The sequence below is a fragment of the Eulemur rufifrons genome, chromosome 7 (assembly GCF_041146395.1).
Source record: "Eulemur rufifrons isolate Redbay chromosome 7, OSU_ERuf_1, whole genome shotgun sequence".
In the NCBI taxonomy this organism is placed as follows: domain Eukaryota; kingdom Metazoa; phylum Chordata; class Mammalia; order Primates; family Lemuridae; genus Eulemur; species Eulemur rufifrons.
In genome coordinates this window covers 115374440-115391141 of record NC_090989.1, presented here as the reverse complement: position 1 = coordinate 115391141, position 16702 = coordinate 115374440, and the positions used below count along the sequence as shown (strand labels likewise).

The 16702-nt window shown below is 35.7% G+C and overlaps 1 protein-coding gene across 3 annotated transcripts in view; it reads left to right on the top strand.

The window, feature by feature from the left end:
- The window catches only part of RASA2 (RAS p21 protein activator 2), a 114976-nt gene that overhangs the window by 88621 nt on the left and 9653 nt on the right, over positions 1-16702 (top strand). The window contains exons 18-20 of one of the 3 annotated variants that reach the window (XM_069473152.1): positions 1258-1331; positions 1876-1982; positions 5644-5655. In XM_069473152.1, the coding sequence (XP_069329253.1) occupies positions 1258-1331; positions 1876-1982; positions 5644-5655 (193 nt within the window). Of the gene's footprint in view, positions 1-1257; positions 1332-1875; positions 1986-5643; positions 5656-16702 lie in introns of all 3 variants that reach the window. The other 2 variants (XM_069473154.1, XM_069473153.1) reach the window with 2 other exon arrangements.

Genomic DNA, 16702 nt, shown 5'->3' with positions numbered 1-16702 from the left:
GAGCCACCACACCCAGCGAGGGTAGCATATTTATGAAGTGAAATGCCCTTCCCTGGGTGACTTGCCATTACTAAAGATGGATGCTCCAAATTTTATTAAGCTACCACATTCCCACATTCTCCGTAGGAAGTTTATAAATGGTAATTTGATTTCCAGGTTATCTCAAAGAACCCACTCACATTTCATTTATAACTGTAAAGACCATCTTTCAGGGCTAAAATCAGTTATGTGTAGTAGAAGTCAGGAAACTCTTTTCTGTAAAGGGCCAGTGAGAAAGTATTTTAGGCTTTGCTGATCACATACGGTCTCTGCCACATATTCTTCTTTGTTTTTGTAACCCTTTAAAAATGTAACTACAGGTTGAGTATCCCTTATCCAAAATACTTGGAACCAGAAGAGTTTTAGATTTCAAGTTTTTTCAGATTTTTGAATATTTTCATTATAATATGTTCTTACTAGTTGAACATCCCTGATGTGAAAATCCAAAATTCGAAACACTCCAGTGAGCGTTTCCTTTGAACGTTAAGTTGGCACTCAAAAAGTTTTGGATTTTGGAGCATTTGGGATTTTCGGATTTGGGATGCTGAACCTATATTCTTAGAAAAACAGGTTGCAGGTCAAATTTGGTCCACTAGGCCATAGTTTGGTGATCCTTGACCTACGGTAAAGGTTCATAATCCTATATGTAAAATCTTAGGGACCAGAAGTATTTCAGAATTCAGTTTTTCAAACTCTCAAATGGTAATCGGTATATACTATATGTAGCAGCCCCAGTGGAGCCTAGGGTAGCATCCCATAATCAAATACATTAATTTTTATGTAGCATAGTATTAATATGTGAATACTCACACTAAGTAAGATAAATTCATACTATAAATAGCCTTACACCAGTTCAGGTTAAGTTATATCCCCAAATGAGTTTACTATGAATCAAAGATTAAAAAAAAAAAAACTGTCTATATTCAAAGCTTTATGTATTTCACAGTTGCAGTTAAGAACTTTTGGTTTGATTTATTTCTATAGGGAAATATATTTTGGGTTTTAAATAACTTAAGAATAAGGTTTTTAGAATACACCTGTCATTTGTAAATTAGGGACTTCTACAATTAAATATGTGTTTTGTTTTATAAATTACTATTATGTCTATTTTTTAATATTGAATAATTTCACAATATAATCAATGACATGTAAGATAAACTAAATTTTTCATAATGTACCTTATCGCACAGTGTAATATTTGCCCATTTCCCTATTTAGTTCTTGGATGAAATTTCATCTACTGAAACTAAAGAGTCCGGTGGTACGAGTGAGCCTGTGCACCTGAAAGAAGGGTAATTTAATGAAATTAGAAATCAAAATCATGTTTCAGTATAGACATTAAGTAAGTACAAAAAGCACGAGTCTGAGAGTAAGGAGATCTGGGTTTGTGTTCTGTGCTAGAACTGCCTAAGACATCAGTCAGATAAGTCACCCTCACTATCCTACAAACTTTGGGCATGACTCCCTGGCCATACAGACCCAGAGTTAAAAATGTTTTGCAATTATAGTAAGATTGTAGGTATGAGAGTGCTTTGAAAAAGTAATAGCACTATTCAGTCTTAAAGTAAAGTGGTTATTTTTGGAAGTTAAGAGAGGGAATCACTCATGTGGCCCTTTTTTGTTCTGTATAGCACAAATGAGAATATTAAATTAAAACTTTATTGCCTTAGTATGGCCAAAATAAATGCAAGAGTCATAGATGGCAAAGATATTTTCATATATTTAATATAATCTTACACAACTATTCATGTCATTTAAAATCAAAGGGCAATTCTTTGTTTTAGATTAACTATTTTAATTTTTGTAGCTAAATGCTTACATCTGTTGTTTTGGCAGTGAAATGTATAAAAGAGCTCAGGGAAGAACTCGGATTGGAAAAAAGAATTTCAAGAAACGATGGTTCTGCTTAACAAGCAGAGAGCTCACCTACCACAAACAGCCAGGTAGTTGTGTTTATGCTTTATTGTGGGGTTTTTCCTAGTCTTTGGTGAAGATTTTTTTGCTTCTTAATGCAACTCCAGTGAATCCTTTCACTAATATTATTGTAGTTTATATTTTCTCACAGTGATACGTACACACTAATAATGAAATAAATATATGACTAGTGACACTATGTAATAACATTTTTCTCACATTTCTTGTCTTGCTAAAAATGGTGTTCCTTCAGTGTGCTGTTTTCTAAAAATCCCTGGTAAATCTCTGCTATTTTACAATCAGTATGTAAGGAGCAACAGTTAAACCTCTTAGAACTTGGAAGTTTCTTTAACTCTCAGAGCCAAATTATTAAGATTCAATACCTAATAAATGAGAATATTTCCATGGTTTGCTGGAAAATATCAGCCAAAAATGCCCACAGTCATAACATAGATTGTGATGATCCTTATATAATTAGCAGAGTCATCATAGGCTGTTGGCCAACCCCAACCCCCCAAGATGGAAGATTTAATAATTTACCTTCTGAGAAAACTGTTGCCTTCACAAATGGGCTATTAGGTTATTAAGTATGAAATGTCCAATTTCCTTAAGTACTAACTTTGACAGTTGATATCTCTGACATTTCACTTTGACACTTGTTTTATTTTTATCGTGAAGGTACATCCTCATTCTTTCAAATACATGGTTTGGCTTGTGATTATCTTTCAAATTTTTTTTAGAGCAATTTTTGTGAAACCATGGATAAGTCAAAAATTCCTGTTATTTTCAAATATGAGTTCTGTCATGGAACCAGTGCAGTGCATATAGCTCAAAGTATCAACAAAGTGTTTGGAAAGGAGGTGGCTAATGAACACACAGTAGATGGATGCTTTGAGAAGTTCCATTCTGATGATTTTAATCTTGAAAATGAGCCATGTGAGCAACCTGAGGCCAAGGTGGATAATGGTGAACTGAGAGCTATAGCAGAAGTGAATCCATCTCAACCTGCACATGAATCAGCACCAAGGTTTGACATGACTATTCCAACTATATTGGACCAGTTGAAACAAATCGGCATGATTTAAAAAGCTGGATAGACAGGTACCACGTGAATTAAACGAGTGTCAGAAGAGAAATCATCTCGAAGCTTGCCTTTCCTTGCTGTCACAGCATAAAGGCGAAACATTTCTATACCATATTGTTACATGTGATGAAAAATAGATTCTTTTTGACAATTTGCAAGCATTTAGCACAATGGTTGGTTAAAGATGAAGTGCTGAAACACAGTCCAAAATCGAATATTCATCAAAAAAAGCTAATGGTGTCTATTTGGTGGTCCATTGCTGGTGTTATCCACTACAGCTTCATGAAACCTGGTCAGTCAATTACAGCGATGTCTACTGCAACCAACTGAACGAAATGATGAGGATCCTTGCGATTAAGCAGTAGAGACTGGTCAATAGAGACAGGCTAATCCTCTGCAAGACCACATGTTGCACAAACAATGCTGCTGAAACTACAGAGGCTGGACTTGGAAACTCTCTGTCATCTACTGTATTCACCAGACCTTGCACCAACTGACTACCATTTCTTCTAGGCTTTGAGCCACTTCTTGCAAGGAAAAATATTCAGCTCTCAGGAAGCTGTGGAAAACACCTTTGCAATTTCATCGCCACTCACTCTCCAGGCTTCATTTGCTGCTGGCATAAACAAGCTACCGTTAAGATGGCAAAACTGTTTCGATAGTTTAGGCGCATACTTTGATGAATTTTACTGATTCTTGTTTGAGATATAACAAACTAAACTTTTCATTTGAAATCGGACATTTCATATTTAATGACCTGATATTTGTTTTAAAAAAGCTATCTTCGTATGATGTGATTTGAGAGCTCCACAGAGGTAAAATTTTTGCCTCAGTAGATTGACACGATGCTTAAAATGCCCTCCTTTTAAGTTTATTCCTTTGGCGTAAGCATTATCCACAGAAGGCCATTAGTTTCTGATATTTTAGCAAGAAGAAGTTAGCATCTAGATTGCACACAATAGAAAGCCTTTCATCAAAAGTGATCAGGATCCAAATATGTTCACTTAACCAAAAAGGTCAAAGTAAGAATCATTAAAAAATAAAAAGATGCATACGTATCTTAAATATTTATGTATTTGTTTACCAATCTTTTGATAGAGAACCAATATCTTTTCTTTGACTATAGAGCTATAGATTAGATTGCCTCTTTTGTCTTTCTTATGTAAATATGCACATAATGCATCACTTTTCAGGTGATTTCATTAAAGTGAATCTAGAACCTAGAAAATTGAAAAGTAATCCAATTACAGAATCCTTTTAGATTTTCAGGATAGTCACCCTAGTCTTCTACAGCTGTCATACCTCCATATAAATCATCTTTTTTTGTGTGGGTTTGGGTCTGCTCCTTAGAAGCTTTTTAAAGCATTTTCTTCATTTTCAAATAAATAATAAGGCTCTTGGTAGGGGGCACTTACTCTGTCACTTTACATAATATTTTAGGTAAATTATAATTACAACATGGAAAACTAGCATAAATTGGTGTGGGAATAAACCCAATGGACTTGATAAGCAAAACAGCCTAACCAGTGGAAGCAGAAGAGTGCAGGCTTAATAGAGAGTTAGCCTAGCAACCACAAGCATTCAGCACCCCATGAGCATCATGCAATATGTTTTACAGAGGAGATGGAGAGCTTCAGTTAATCCATCCAATCTATTAAGTAAAGATCTGTTAAAGAGAATTTCTGCAGAATTTCTCTCTTGACAGCAGAGAATCTCTGGAATGATAACACAAACATCAGGCATAGGGTGCTTTCAGCAGAATCTAGACACATGTTAAGTAGAGTGCTTCAGTAGAGATTCTTGAATAGCAGAGTGATAAGAAAAAATTTTTATTTAATTCTTCCTTAGGAACGGCTTGGCCAGAATGACTACATATGTCCAAATATATTAGTAAGATATAAGAAACGAAATGCATTTTATTTTTAGGCACACAGATAACTTGTTATAGCATATACATATTGAAATAACTAAAGATCAATAGGCTATGTACTTGCCCTTCCAGACAGGATTTTTTTAAGCTAAGCATATTTTGAATGTTTTAGAAATTATACATTATATTGACTACTATATAAATATTCTCACCAAGGTATAGCATAGGTGCCAATTATTTTATATTAACAGTACATTTAAATTTAATTTAAGATAAGTTAGTCATTCCCTATAAATGAGTTATTTTTCCTCATTTAAAGCATTTTTTAATCTAAACCAATATTCTGAAGTCTTTTTTGATTTATAATCTTTAAGAATTAGATAGGTATGGGCCCCCTACTTCTGGAAAACTGCATATACAAATGAGGATTTCATAGACCCCAAGGCCATCCACACAGTTCTCAAGATAAGAACCTCTGTTCTATCCAGTGATTTTAAGAGGATAATATTCTGTAGAATGATTAGGCTACTTAAAGTATAAAGTAGACACATTAGAAGCTACATTGTTTTCAGGCCTTAACAAATTTAAAATGTTGGAATGGCAATGGAGAAATGAGGCATGAGGTTTTGAGATTATTTACCAAAGCCTACAGTTTTAAGCATCCATGCTTTTTGTTTTAACTGTTTTGATGGATTTTTCCAAAATGTATTACATGCTTCCCTGCCTTCTAAAAAAGAGTTCATTGAACGTAAGTTACATTTTCTAGATGACTTGGGGGGCTATCATTGATAATATTACTTATTATATGGTACTCTGATTTAGTGATGTTTTCAGGGCTGCTTAAAGGTGTGTGCAGATGTTTACTCCAGCTAAAAGCCTTTACTCCCCAGCTAAATGCCTTGAACTGCTATGCTTTTGTGTTCCTGTGTTTGCTTTATATAGTTTTTCTCTCTCTCTCTAAGTAAATCTGTCACCTTAAATTTCTTGTAATAACAGTGAACCAAGACCAGCCTGAGCAAGAGCGAGACCCCATCTCTACTAAAAATAGAAAGAAATTGTCTGGCCAACTAAAAATACATATAGAAAAAATTAGCTGGGCATGGTGGCGCATGCCTGTAGTCCCAGCAACTCAGGAGGCTGAGGCGGTAGGATCACTTAAGCCCAGGAGTTTGAGGTTGCTGTGAGCTAGGCTGACGCCACAGCATTCACTCTAGCCCTGGGCAACAGAGTGAGACTCTGTCTCAAAAAAAAAAAAAAAAAACAGTGAACCATAATATACCATCTTACTCCCATCCCTATCACCCACCTCCATTTTTTACTGGTAATGTCCTGAGTGAGGATGCAAGTTCTCTGTGTTTGTTAAAATTATACGTAAGAATAAAAGGCTTTGAGTGAGGATGTTGAGACTTTTGCCTATGAATAAAGTACCTGGGCTTGGCATTCTCTGGTTGTTCAGCAGATGTTTTTGCTTACTTCCTGTTTCCTTCTTGTTTCCTAGATACCCAAGACTGCTAGTTAGTAGTCTCTTCGAAGCAACACTTACTATGTGACTTGGGTATCTGAAAGAATGCCTCCTAAATTTTCTATAACATGGCTCTAAATCATTGAGTCTTTCATTCTATCTTCCTGTTACACAATGGTATTCTGAATCAAATATTTCTACCACTTAGAATCAAATAATATGACCCTTTCACAATTTGCTGGAAAAGGAATTAACAGAATTTTCTCAGTTTTAAGGATTTTTCTCCAATAAGTATAAATTTTTGATGCCCACTTAGGTCATTGCTAACAAGCAATAGTAAGCAACTAAGTATACAGTTTAAATTAACATGTAGCGAGTGAATATCAGATGCTCAGTTGGGTATTAGTTATGATTACTTTAGCAGTTTTTTATGGGCCTGAGTGCTTACACTTACAGTTTTATATTACTATATTGTAATATATTCATCTTCTATAAGTAAATGTTTTCGTAGTTATATGCTGGAAGTAAACAAGTTATTGATATTCCAGCCTCTTCATTGTCTCTTCCAGCCTCATCTTACACATTCTCCATATGTAGCTTCCCCAAGCTAGTTCTTGTAGTTCCTTTAACTTGTGTTCTTTAACAGTCATGCTTTTGCATATGTTCTACTTAGAAATTCCTTTCTTTTCTTCTTTACCTGTATAATCTGTTGTCCTTCAAGCCCCAGATTGTCAGCTTTTTACGGAAGTTATTTTAAACCTCTGGCCACGTATTCCCTTACTTTGTTTCTTTAGCCACCTTAGCAGTAACATCTGGCACACTGTGTGATCATTACTTTTGTCCATCTCTTTCCCTGGTCTTTAAGATCCTTAGTGGTAAGCATCATGTTATTACTAGTGGCATAAAAGCATTTAGTAAATATTCTTCAAAGAACACCATGTATTCCACATGTGCTATCACCTGAATTACTTATATAACCCATTGCTCTAGATTTCTGAAATTTATACCAAGCATACTAATAGATTATTAACAAATTCATCTTTGAAATTTCATTCTTATAGAAAAAATAGCTCTTGTCTACTTTTGGAAGACCTGTTACACACAGATGTGTATACACAACTTCCATGTAATATCAAATGTCCTAACTCATACAGCTTATGGGCAATGTAAAAGAAACTTCCATGATGTTTTAAACATAAATGCTCAATATATTGAAGTTGACTTGGTTTTCACCCACTGATATTTTCACACATAGGCTCTACAATATTTTTTTCTTTGATAGCTGAAGAACAAAATACATCATTGATTCAGTCATGCATTCAACAGGTACTTTATCAGTGCCTACTATATGCCAGACACTGTTCTAGGCTCTAGAGAGAACAGCAGTGAACAAAACATACCAAAATCCCTGCCCTTGTGGATTGTATAGGTTAGTACTGATAGACAATTAACAGCAATAATAAAAAAAGAAAATTATATGTATGGTTATAAATGAGATGAGCAAAAAAGAATTAGGAACGGGGAATAGAAAATGATGGATTCAGTGAAAGAAGTTAAAATATTAAAAGGTCTAGCCGGAGAAGGCTTCACTGAGAAAGTAACATTTCAGCAAAGATCTCAAGATAGTGAGCGAGTGAGCCATGTGACTATTTGGAATAAGAGTGTCACAGAAATAGCTAACAGTAACAGCACCCAGAACAAAAACCCTGAAATAGAAGTATGCCTGGAGTGTCTAAGAGATAAGAGAAAGCTCTTTTAGCTGGAGAAAATGAGAGAGAGGGTGAATCATAGGAATTAAGGTCAAAAAGATCATAGAGGAGCTAGATATCAAAGGACCTTGTGGGCCACTATAAGGCTGTTACTGTGAATAAGATGGGAAGGCATTGGAGAGGTTTAAGCAGAAGAATGACATTGTTTGACTTGTGTTTTAGTGGGATCACTCAAGTTGTGTGGAATATCATGTGAAGAATAGAAGGAAGGGGCCAAGGAGACCAGCTAAGAAGCTGTTGTAATAATCCAGGGGAGAGAAGATAATGGCTTGGACCAGTTGTTAACAGTGGAAGTGGTAAAAATGGATCCCATTCTGGATCTATTTTAAAGATAGTGCTTTAGAGAATTAGATAAGGGAAGTGAGAGGAAGAGGGGAGTCAAGGATAACTCCAAGGATTTGGGCATGGGTAACTAAAGGGATGAAGTTGACTTTTTAAAAATAAACACATGGGGCTGGGAGCAGTGGCTCATGTCTGTAATTCTAGCACTCTGGGAGGCCAACGCAGGAGGATCGCTTGAAGTCATGAGTTAGAGATAAGCCTGAGCAAGAGCAAGACCCCATCTCTACTAAAAATAAAAAAAAATTAGCTGGGCAACTGAAAATAGAAAAAAAAAAAAAATTAGCCAGGCATGATGTTGGGCACCTGTAGTCCCAGCTTCTCGGGAGGCTGAGGCAGGAGGATTGCTTGAGCCCAGGAGTTGGAGGTTGCTATGAACTAGGCTGACACCATAGCACTCTAGCCCGGGCAACAGAGCGAGACTCTGTCTCAAAAAAAAAAAAAAAAAAAATAGACACATGGGCTGGACATGGTAGCTCCCACCTGTAATCATAGCACTTTGAGAGGCCAAGGCAGGAGGATCACTACTTGATCCCAGACCAGCCTTAGCAACATAGCAAGACGGGGGTCTTGCTCTTGCTCAGGCTAGTCTCAAATTCCTGGCGTCAAGCGTGGTGGTGCATCCCTGTAGTCCCAGCCACTTGGGAGACTGAGACAAGACGATCACTTGAACCCAGGAGTTGGAGGTTGCTGTGAACTAGGCTGACACCACTACACTCTAACCTGGGCAACAGAGTGAGACCCTGTCTCAAAAAAAAAAAAAAAATAGGCACATGAAGAGTTCTGGTAATAATAGAACTTGTGGCTTGTATTAGACTGACTCCTCATAAATAACAGTTATAAACTTTGGGTAAAATATGTAAAATAATTCTCTGAAGAATTTGACCTTTGAGACAAAGGAATCATGCTGGCTAAGGTTTGTATTTATACAGCTTTTCCCCTGAAAGTACTCCCAGCCTATACAGTTTGAGGTGGCTAAAATTTAAGCAGAAAGCTGCAGTTTTATTGACTTGAGATGTCAAAGTATGTAGTTCAGGGCTCACAGAGAGACTAGAAATTCAGAAGAAAAAAAGGAAGAGTCCTTCAGTCTGCATGTGAACTCTCCTGAAATCCATAGCTGACTCTTAAATTGCTCAAGTGAGGAGGAACTCCAGAGAGGCTAGTGAAAAACAATAACTGAAAGATTAAAAAAGAAGAGTGAGAGATTTCAGCTTCTGTCATCCTCAGGGGAGACAGAGGTAGCTCAGGAGTAAAGATTATGTTTTGAGATTAAGAATAAACAAAGTAGGCTGGGTGTAGTGGCTCACGCCTATAATCCTAGCACTCTGGGAGGCTGAGGCAGGAGGATTGCTTGAGTTTAGAGTTCGAGACCAGCCTGAGCAAAAATGAGACCACATCTCTACTAAAAATAGAAAAAATTAGTGGAGAGTCATGGCATGTGCCTACAGTCCTGGCTACTCAGGAGGCTGAGGCAAGAGGATCGCTTGAGTCCAGGAGTTTGAGGTTGCAGTGAGCTACGATGACACCATTGCATTCTACCCAGGGCGATGAAGCAAGACTGTCTCAAAAAAAAAAAAAAAAAAAGAATAAACAAAGTATAGTAGGAGCAAGGTATAAAACCAACCCTCAGGGTGATCAGCTAATGATGTAACTGTTCAAGGGAAGGTAACCAAACTTACAGTCTCAACAGTGTTTCATCCATCATGTCCATTGTACAATGAAACATTAACATCTTGAGAAGAAACAGGGAATTATGGTACATAATCCAGAGAAAAAGCAGTTAGTAGAAGTAGACCCCTATATGATCTACATGTTGGAATTAGCGGACATGAACTTTAAAGCCACTATTATAAATATTTCAATGGCTTAGTGGAAAAAAGGTAGTCATGATGAGTAAAGAAATGGGGAATTTGGCAAAAAAAAAGAAAGAAAGAAAAAAACTATAAAAAGGAATCAAATGGAAATTTTAGAATTGAAAATTACAATACCTGAAATGAAAATTTCAGTGAATTGGCTTAACACATCAGAGATGTCAGAAGAAAGGTTCGGTGAACTTAAAGATAGATCAATAGAAATTAGCCAATCTAGAAACACTGAAAAGATTGGGGAAAAAAAATTAACAAAACTTCAGTGACTTATGAAACAATATCAAGTAATCTAATATATGCATGGTTGGTGTCCCAGAAGAATAGTAGAAAAAGAATGGGATAGAAAAAAATATTTGAAGAAATAGTGGCCTAAAATTTCCTAAACTTGGTGAAAAAAACATTAATATTACACACCCAAGGAGCTCAGTGAACTGCAAGCATGATAAATACAAAGGAAACCACACTTATACATACAATAAACCAGAGATAGGAGAAAATCTTGCAGAGAAACAAGACAAGTTACATATGAGAGAACAACAGTACAGTTGACAGCCAACTTCTCCTAAGAAGCAACCAAAACCAAAGGACAAATGGAATAACTTCTTTAGAATGATGAAGTACAAAAATTCTCAACCTAGAATTCTAGCGAAAATTTCCTTCAAAAATGAAAATATCTGTTAGGTAAATGAAGGCTGAGAGACTCCATTGCAAGTAGGCCTGCACTATAGGAAATGCTAAAGGAAATTCTTCAGGCTGAAAGGAAACAGTGCCAGGTGAAACTTAAATCTTTGGGAAGGAATGAAGAGTATTGGAATTGGTAAATATGTGGGTAAATGTAAGAATGTCTTTTTTTCCCTGAATTTCTTTAAAAAACAACTGTTTAAAATTTATAACATTGAATCTGTCAGGTTTATAATATATCTGGATGTAAAATATATGACAATAGTAGCACAAAGGAAAGGGATGGCATAAATTATTCCAAGGGTCTTATATTTTATGTGAAGTGATATAAGAATAATTTTAAACGGACTATGATGAATTAGGCTGTATTATTGTAATATTTAGAATAAAAAGTTAGAAAAAACTGGGTATAACTAATCCATCCCCTCTCCACAACTCCAAAAATAAATAAATAAAAATGGCAGGAAAGGAAAAACAAATAGCAAAATGATAGCTTATGCTCAACTATATCAATAATCACAATAAATATTAATGAACTACATTACCTTTGAAAGAGACTGTCAGACTAGATTTTAAAAAGCAAGATCCAATAATATACTTTCTATAATATATGTACTTTAAATATAAAACACAGATTAAAAGTAATTGGATAGAGAATGAAATAAAACACTAAGCAGTAATCCCAAAGTAGTCTTCAAAACAACATTTACCAAATATGTACAGATAAAAAAAGCATTTATGAGGAAGACCTTATCCTAAATGTGTACATAGCTAATGACAATTCAGTGTACTTAGAGATAAAATACAGAATTGATAGAGACAAATTCACAATTACAGTTGAATATTTTAATACTCTTTCAGTACTTAATAGAACAACTAGGCAAAAAATCAGAATATAGACATTTGAAATAACACTATCAGTCACCTTGATCTAATTTACATTTATGGAGCACCGTGCCAAACAGATGCAGAATATATATTCCTTTCAAATGCGCATTGGAACATTGACCAAGGTAGACCACCACATGCTAGGCTATGAATCTCAGTAAATATCAGAAGGTTGACATACAAAGTATGTTCTCTGACTACAACAGAATTTATAATGATAATGATAATCTAGGGAAGCCGCAAATATTTGGAAATTAAATAGCATACCTTCAGATAACTTATAGGTCATGGACAAATTAACAAGGAAATGCAAAAATATTTCTAGCTAAATAAGAATGAAAATGTAACAAACATGTCAGAGTTTGTGGGATTATAACTAAAGCAGTACTTAAAGGGAATTTGATTATCTTAAATGTTTATATTCGAAAATAAGGACAATCTTCTAGGCCTTAGGCAAAGATTTCTTACATACAAGTTTGGTCTATAGAAGAAAAAATTGGTAAATTGGACCTCATCAAAATTTAAAACTTTTGTTATTTCAAAATATACCATTAAGAAAATGAAAAGGTAAGCAACAGATTAGAAGAAAATATTTAGAAAACACTTATCTGATAAAGATTTGTATCCAGAATTTTAAAAACAACTCAAAAAGAGAACAAGCCAGGCACAGTACCTGTAATTCCAGCATTTTGGGAGGCCAAAGCAGGAGGATTGCTTGAGGCCAGGGGTTTGAGACCAGTCTGGGCAGCAGAGCAAGACCCTGTCTCTACAAAAGAAAAATTTTAAAAATAGGAGGCTTGAGGCAAGAGAATTGCTTGAGCCCAGGAGTTTGAGGCTGCAGTGAGCATTACTCCAATCTGGGCAACAGAGCGAGACCTCGTCTTTATTTTTACACACACACACATGTATGACAATAGATATGAACATTTTATCATAGAAATTACACAAATATCTAATAAGCATATGAAGAGATGCTCAACATCATTATATATTAGGGAATTGCAAATTAAAATCACAATGAGACACCATTTCACCGCAACTAAAGTATCTATAATAAGACAGACGGTACCAGTGTTGGTGAGAATGTGGAGAAACAAACCCTCATACATTTCCAGTGGGAATGTAAAATAGTACAACCACTTTGGAAAACAGTTTGGCAGTTTCTTGAACAGTTAAACATAAAACTACCATACATGTAACCTAGAAATTCCACTCTTGGTTATCTGCCCCAAAAGACATGAAAACGTACAACCACATAAAGACTTGCAATGAATGTTCATAACAGCATTATTCATAATAGCCAAAACTAGAAATAACCTAAATGTCAATCAGCTGGTGAATGGGTAAACAAAATGCGGTATGTCCACACAATAGAACACTGTTAGCCATAAAAAAGAAACTACTGGCACATCCTGCATCATGGATGAACCTCCGAAAATTATGCTGAGTGAAAGAAGTCAGACCCAAGAGATCACATACTACATGATTCCATTTACATGAAATGCCAGAAAAGGCAAAGTTAATAGAGACAGAATGTGGATTAGTGGCTGCTCAAGACTGGAGGTGAAAACCAGGATTAACTATAAATGAGCATGAGGGAACTTTTTGGGGGAACAAAGCTGTTCTAAAACTGATTTATGGTGACGGTTGCACCACTCAGTAGAGTTACAAAAAACATTCAATTGTACATTTGAAACGGATGAACTTTATGATGTGTAAAATATACATTTACCTGATTAAAGCTATTTTTTAAAAGAAAATAAAGGATTAAAATGAGTTACATGTGGCACATGCCTGTAATCCTAGTACTCTTGGAGGCCAAGGTGGGAGAATCGCTTGAGGTCAGGAGTTTGAGGTTGCAGTTAGCTATGATGATGCTACTGCACTCTAATCTGGGCAACAGAGCAAGACTGTCAGGGAAAAAAAATCGGATTTTGATAGTTTTATTTTAGCTGTGTCCCTTGGAGCCAATAAAGAGCTAGACTTCTATTTTTGTTTTGATGGTAATAATATTTTTTAAATTGAGATATAATTGAGACATAATTCACATACCATAGCAGTCACCCTTTTAAAGTATACAGTTTATTGGTTTTTGGTATATTCACAAGGTTGTGCAATCACCACTAATTCCAGAACATTTTTATCACCTCCAAAAAGAAGCCCTGTACCCATTAACACTCACTCCCCATTCCTCCCTTTTCCCATCCCCTTGGCAACCACTAATCTACTTTCTGTCTATGTGGATTTGTCTATTGTGGATGTTTCATGTAAATGGAATCATACAGTTTAATATAACCTTTTATGACTGGCTTCTTTCACTCAGCATTATGTTTTGGAGGTTCGTTCATGTTGTAGCATAAATCAGTACTTTATTCCTTTTGTGCTGAATAATGTTTTATTATATGGATATACTACATTTTGTTTATCCATTCATCAGTTGATGGACGTTTAGGTTGTTAACAGCTTTGGGCTATTATGAATAATGCTGTTGTGAACATTCATTCATTTACAAGTTTTTGTGCGGACATATGTCTTCATTTCTCAAAACTATATACCTAGTAGTGGAATCAGTGAGTTAATACGGTAATTCTGTTTAACTTTTTGGGAGGTAATGACAATTTTAACTGCAACCTGATTTCAATCATTTAATAGGGAAATTTAATGCACTCACATTTGTTGTGATTACTGTGATTACTTTGTGTTTTCTGTTCACTAGGTTTTTCTGTTTGTTGGGTTTATTTTTTCTTTCTTTTTATTGGAATAATTAAGCATGTGTGTGTGCTTGCTCTCGCGCGCGCTCTCTCTCTCTCTTTCTCTATCTTGTGAAGGAATTTGGACATCCTATTTCTATTTTTGAATTGTTGACAGATGAATTTAAACTTACATGTTTATCTTAATATCCACAGTTAATCCAAGTCTCCATTCAAGCTGGGAAAGAACATTAGCATGCTTTTGAATCGTTCTTTTCCTTTCATCTCCCTAATGAAGTCATCTGGAATTTTAATACTTGGTTCTCTTGTTTCTTTTATCTTTTTACATTATGCTGTCTAATGATTTTGTATCCTTGCCTATCGGTTTTCGTGATTTCTTTGCCCAGCACTGTTTCTTATATGATGCATCTGTTTTTTTCCTGGATTCATTATTATTTTGCAGGAGTACTTCCTCAGTGAATGATCTTAGATAGGCTTTATGACTGATAAATTTTGTAAGTCTTTGTATATGTTAATACAAAAAAGTCTTTATTTTACTCTTACTCTTGATAGTTAGACTAGATGTTTTTTTAGACTGGATTTAAAAATTATTTTCTTTCAGAACTTTGAAGACACTACATTTTTCTACTAGTTTCCATTGCTGCTGATGAGAATTTGATGTTAATCTGATCTCTTTTTATTCTTCTCACTCTTTTTATTCTTCTCTATAGAAACTCTTAGGACTCTCTTTAGCCTTCAAGTCATAATGTGTTACTGCCCACTATTTAGGTATTTGCCTTTTTTCTCCCATCCTGCTCAGTACTGGGTAGATAACTTGCAATCTGAAGATTTCTACCTTTATCTCAGGGACATTTTCATCTGTAATTTTCCCTGGAATACTCTTTCTATTCTGTTTTTTCAATTCTTATTAGTCAGATATTGAAACTTCTAGAACCATCCACTGTGGCTCTTAACTCTTCTCTTTTACTTTATATTTCTTTGATCTTTTATACTGTATTTTTGGAGACTCCTCAGTAAAATCTTTCATTTTACTAATTCATGTTGTACTTCATTCCTGTTAACACTATTAACTGTGAAATTAGTCCTAATGATATCGTGACAGTATATGTGCCTAGGAGCAGTATACTTTGTCTACATATGCTGTGTTATAATTTGTCCAGAAATGAATAAATGTAGAATTTTTAGGGTCTGTACATGCTTTGTGTATTCAACAAATCTAAAAATAGAAACTCCCTGCAAAATGTTAAAATTCTCTGACTGGAATCTTTGTGGTGCTCTTAAAGATCAGTACCCAAAGACATATGTCCCTCCTGCCCCTCAATTCATTATACTCCTGATTTCCTCAGATGTTATCCTTTTTGTTACATGTGTGTCTCTCCTTCAGAGTGCTGATTTTCCCTAACTGGTGATTTTTTTGGTGATTTACTCATCCTTGTGTTTTACAATCCAATCACCTACTTGAGTGTTCAGTGACTCACCCACGAGTGCTTATGAGGCAGGGGCAGAGGTACTGATGCTTGCCTTCTGGTGTGGGCACTCCGTACTTCCCTCCTAGGGTCAGCAGCTACTGCTGTGACATTGCACTGCTCCGCAGCCCGGTGTGCATCATTCTGCTTGAGCCTGCAAAGACATGCCTCTGTTGACTGCTGCTTAGCACAAACCAAGGAGCAGGGAGGGCCTGATTGGCCCAGCTCTCAGATGTAGCTCACTGATTAATTATCCTGATGTATATATGAGTTCCCCCAACCTCCAGCTATCTGAAGTCCACTGGCTCTGGCTTGAAGTTCTCCCCTAACCACTCCTACTTTTCCCAGATATCTTATCCTACATCTGGCTTGGACTGTGGCTTCTTCAGTTACTCCCTCCCTGCCCTACCCTCCAGTCCGCCACCCCCGTAAATGTCATGTTGTCTGCTTTCAGGAGATTGCTGATGATCTTTTTTAATTTTCCTATGCATTTATAATTGATATCTGTTGAATGTAAATGTCGTTTCTGAGAAAGGTTTTTTTCTAATCACACAATTTAAAGTAATTTCCCAATTACTTTGTATCATGCCATCCCAGTTTATTTTCATTGT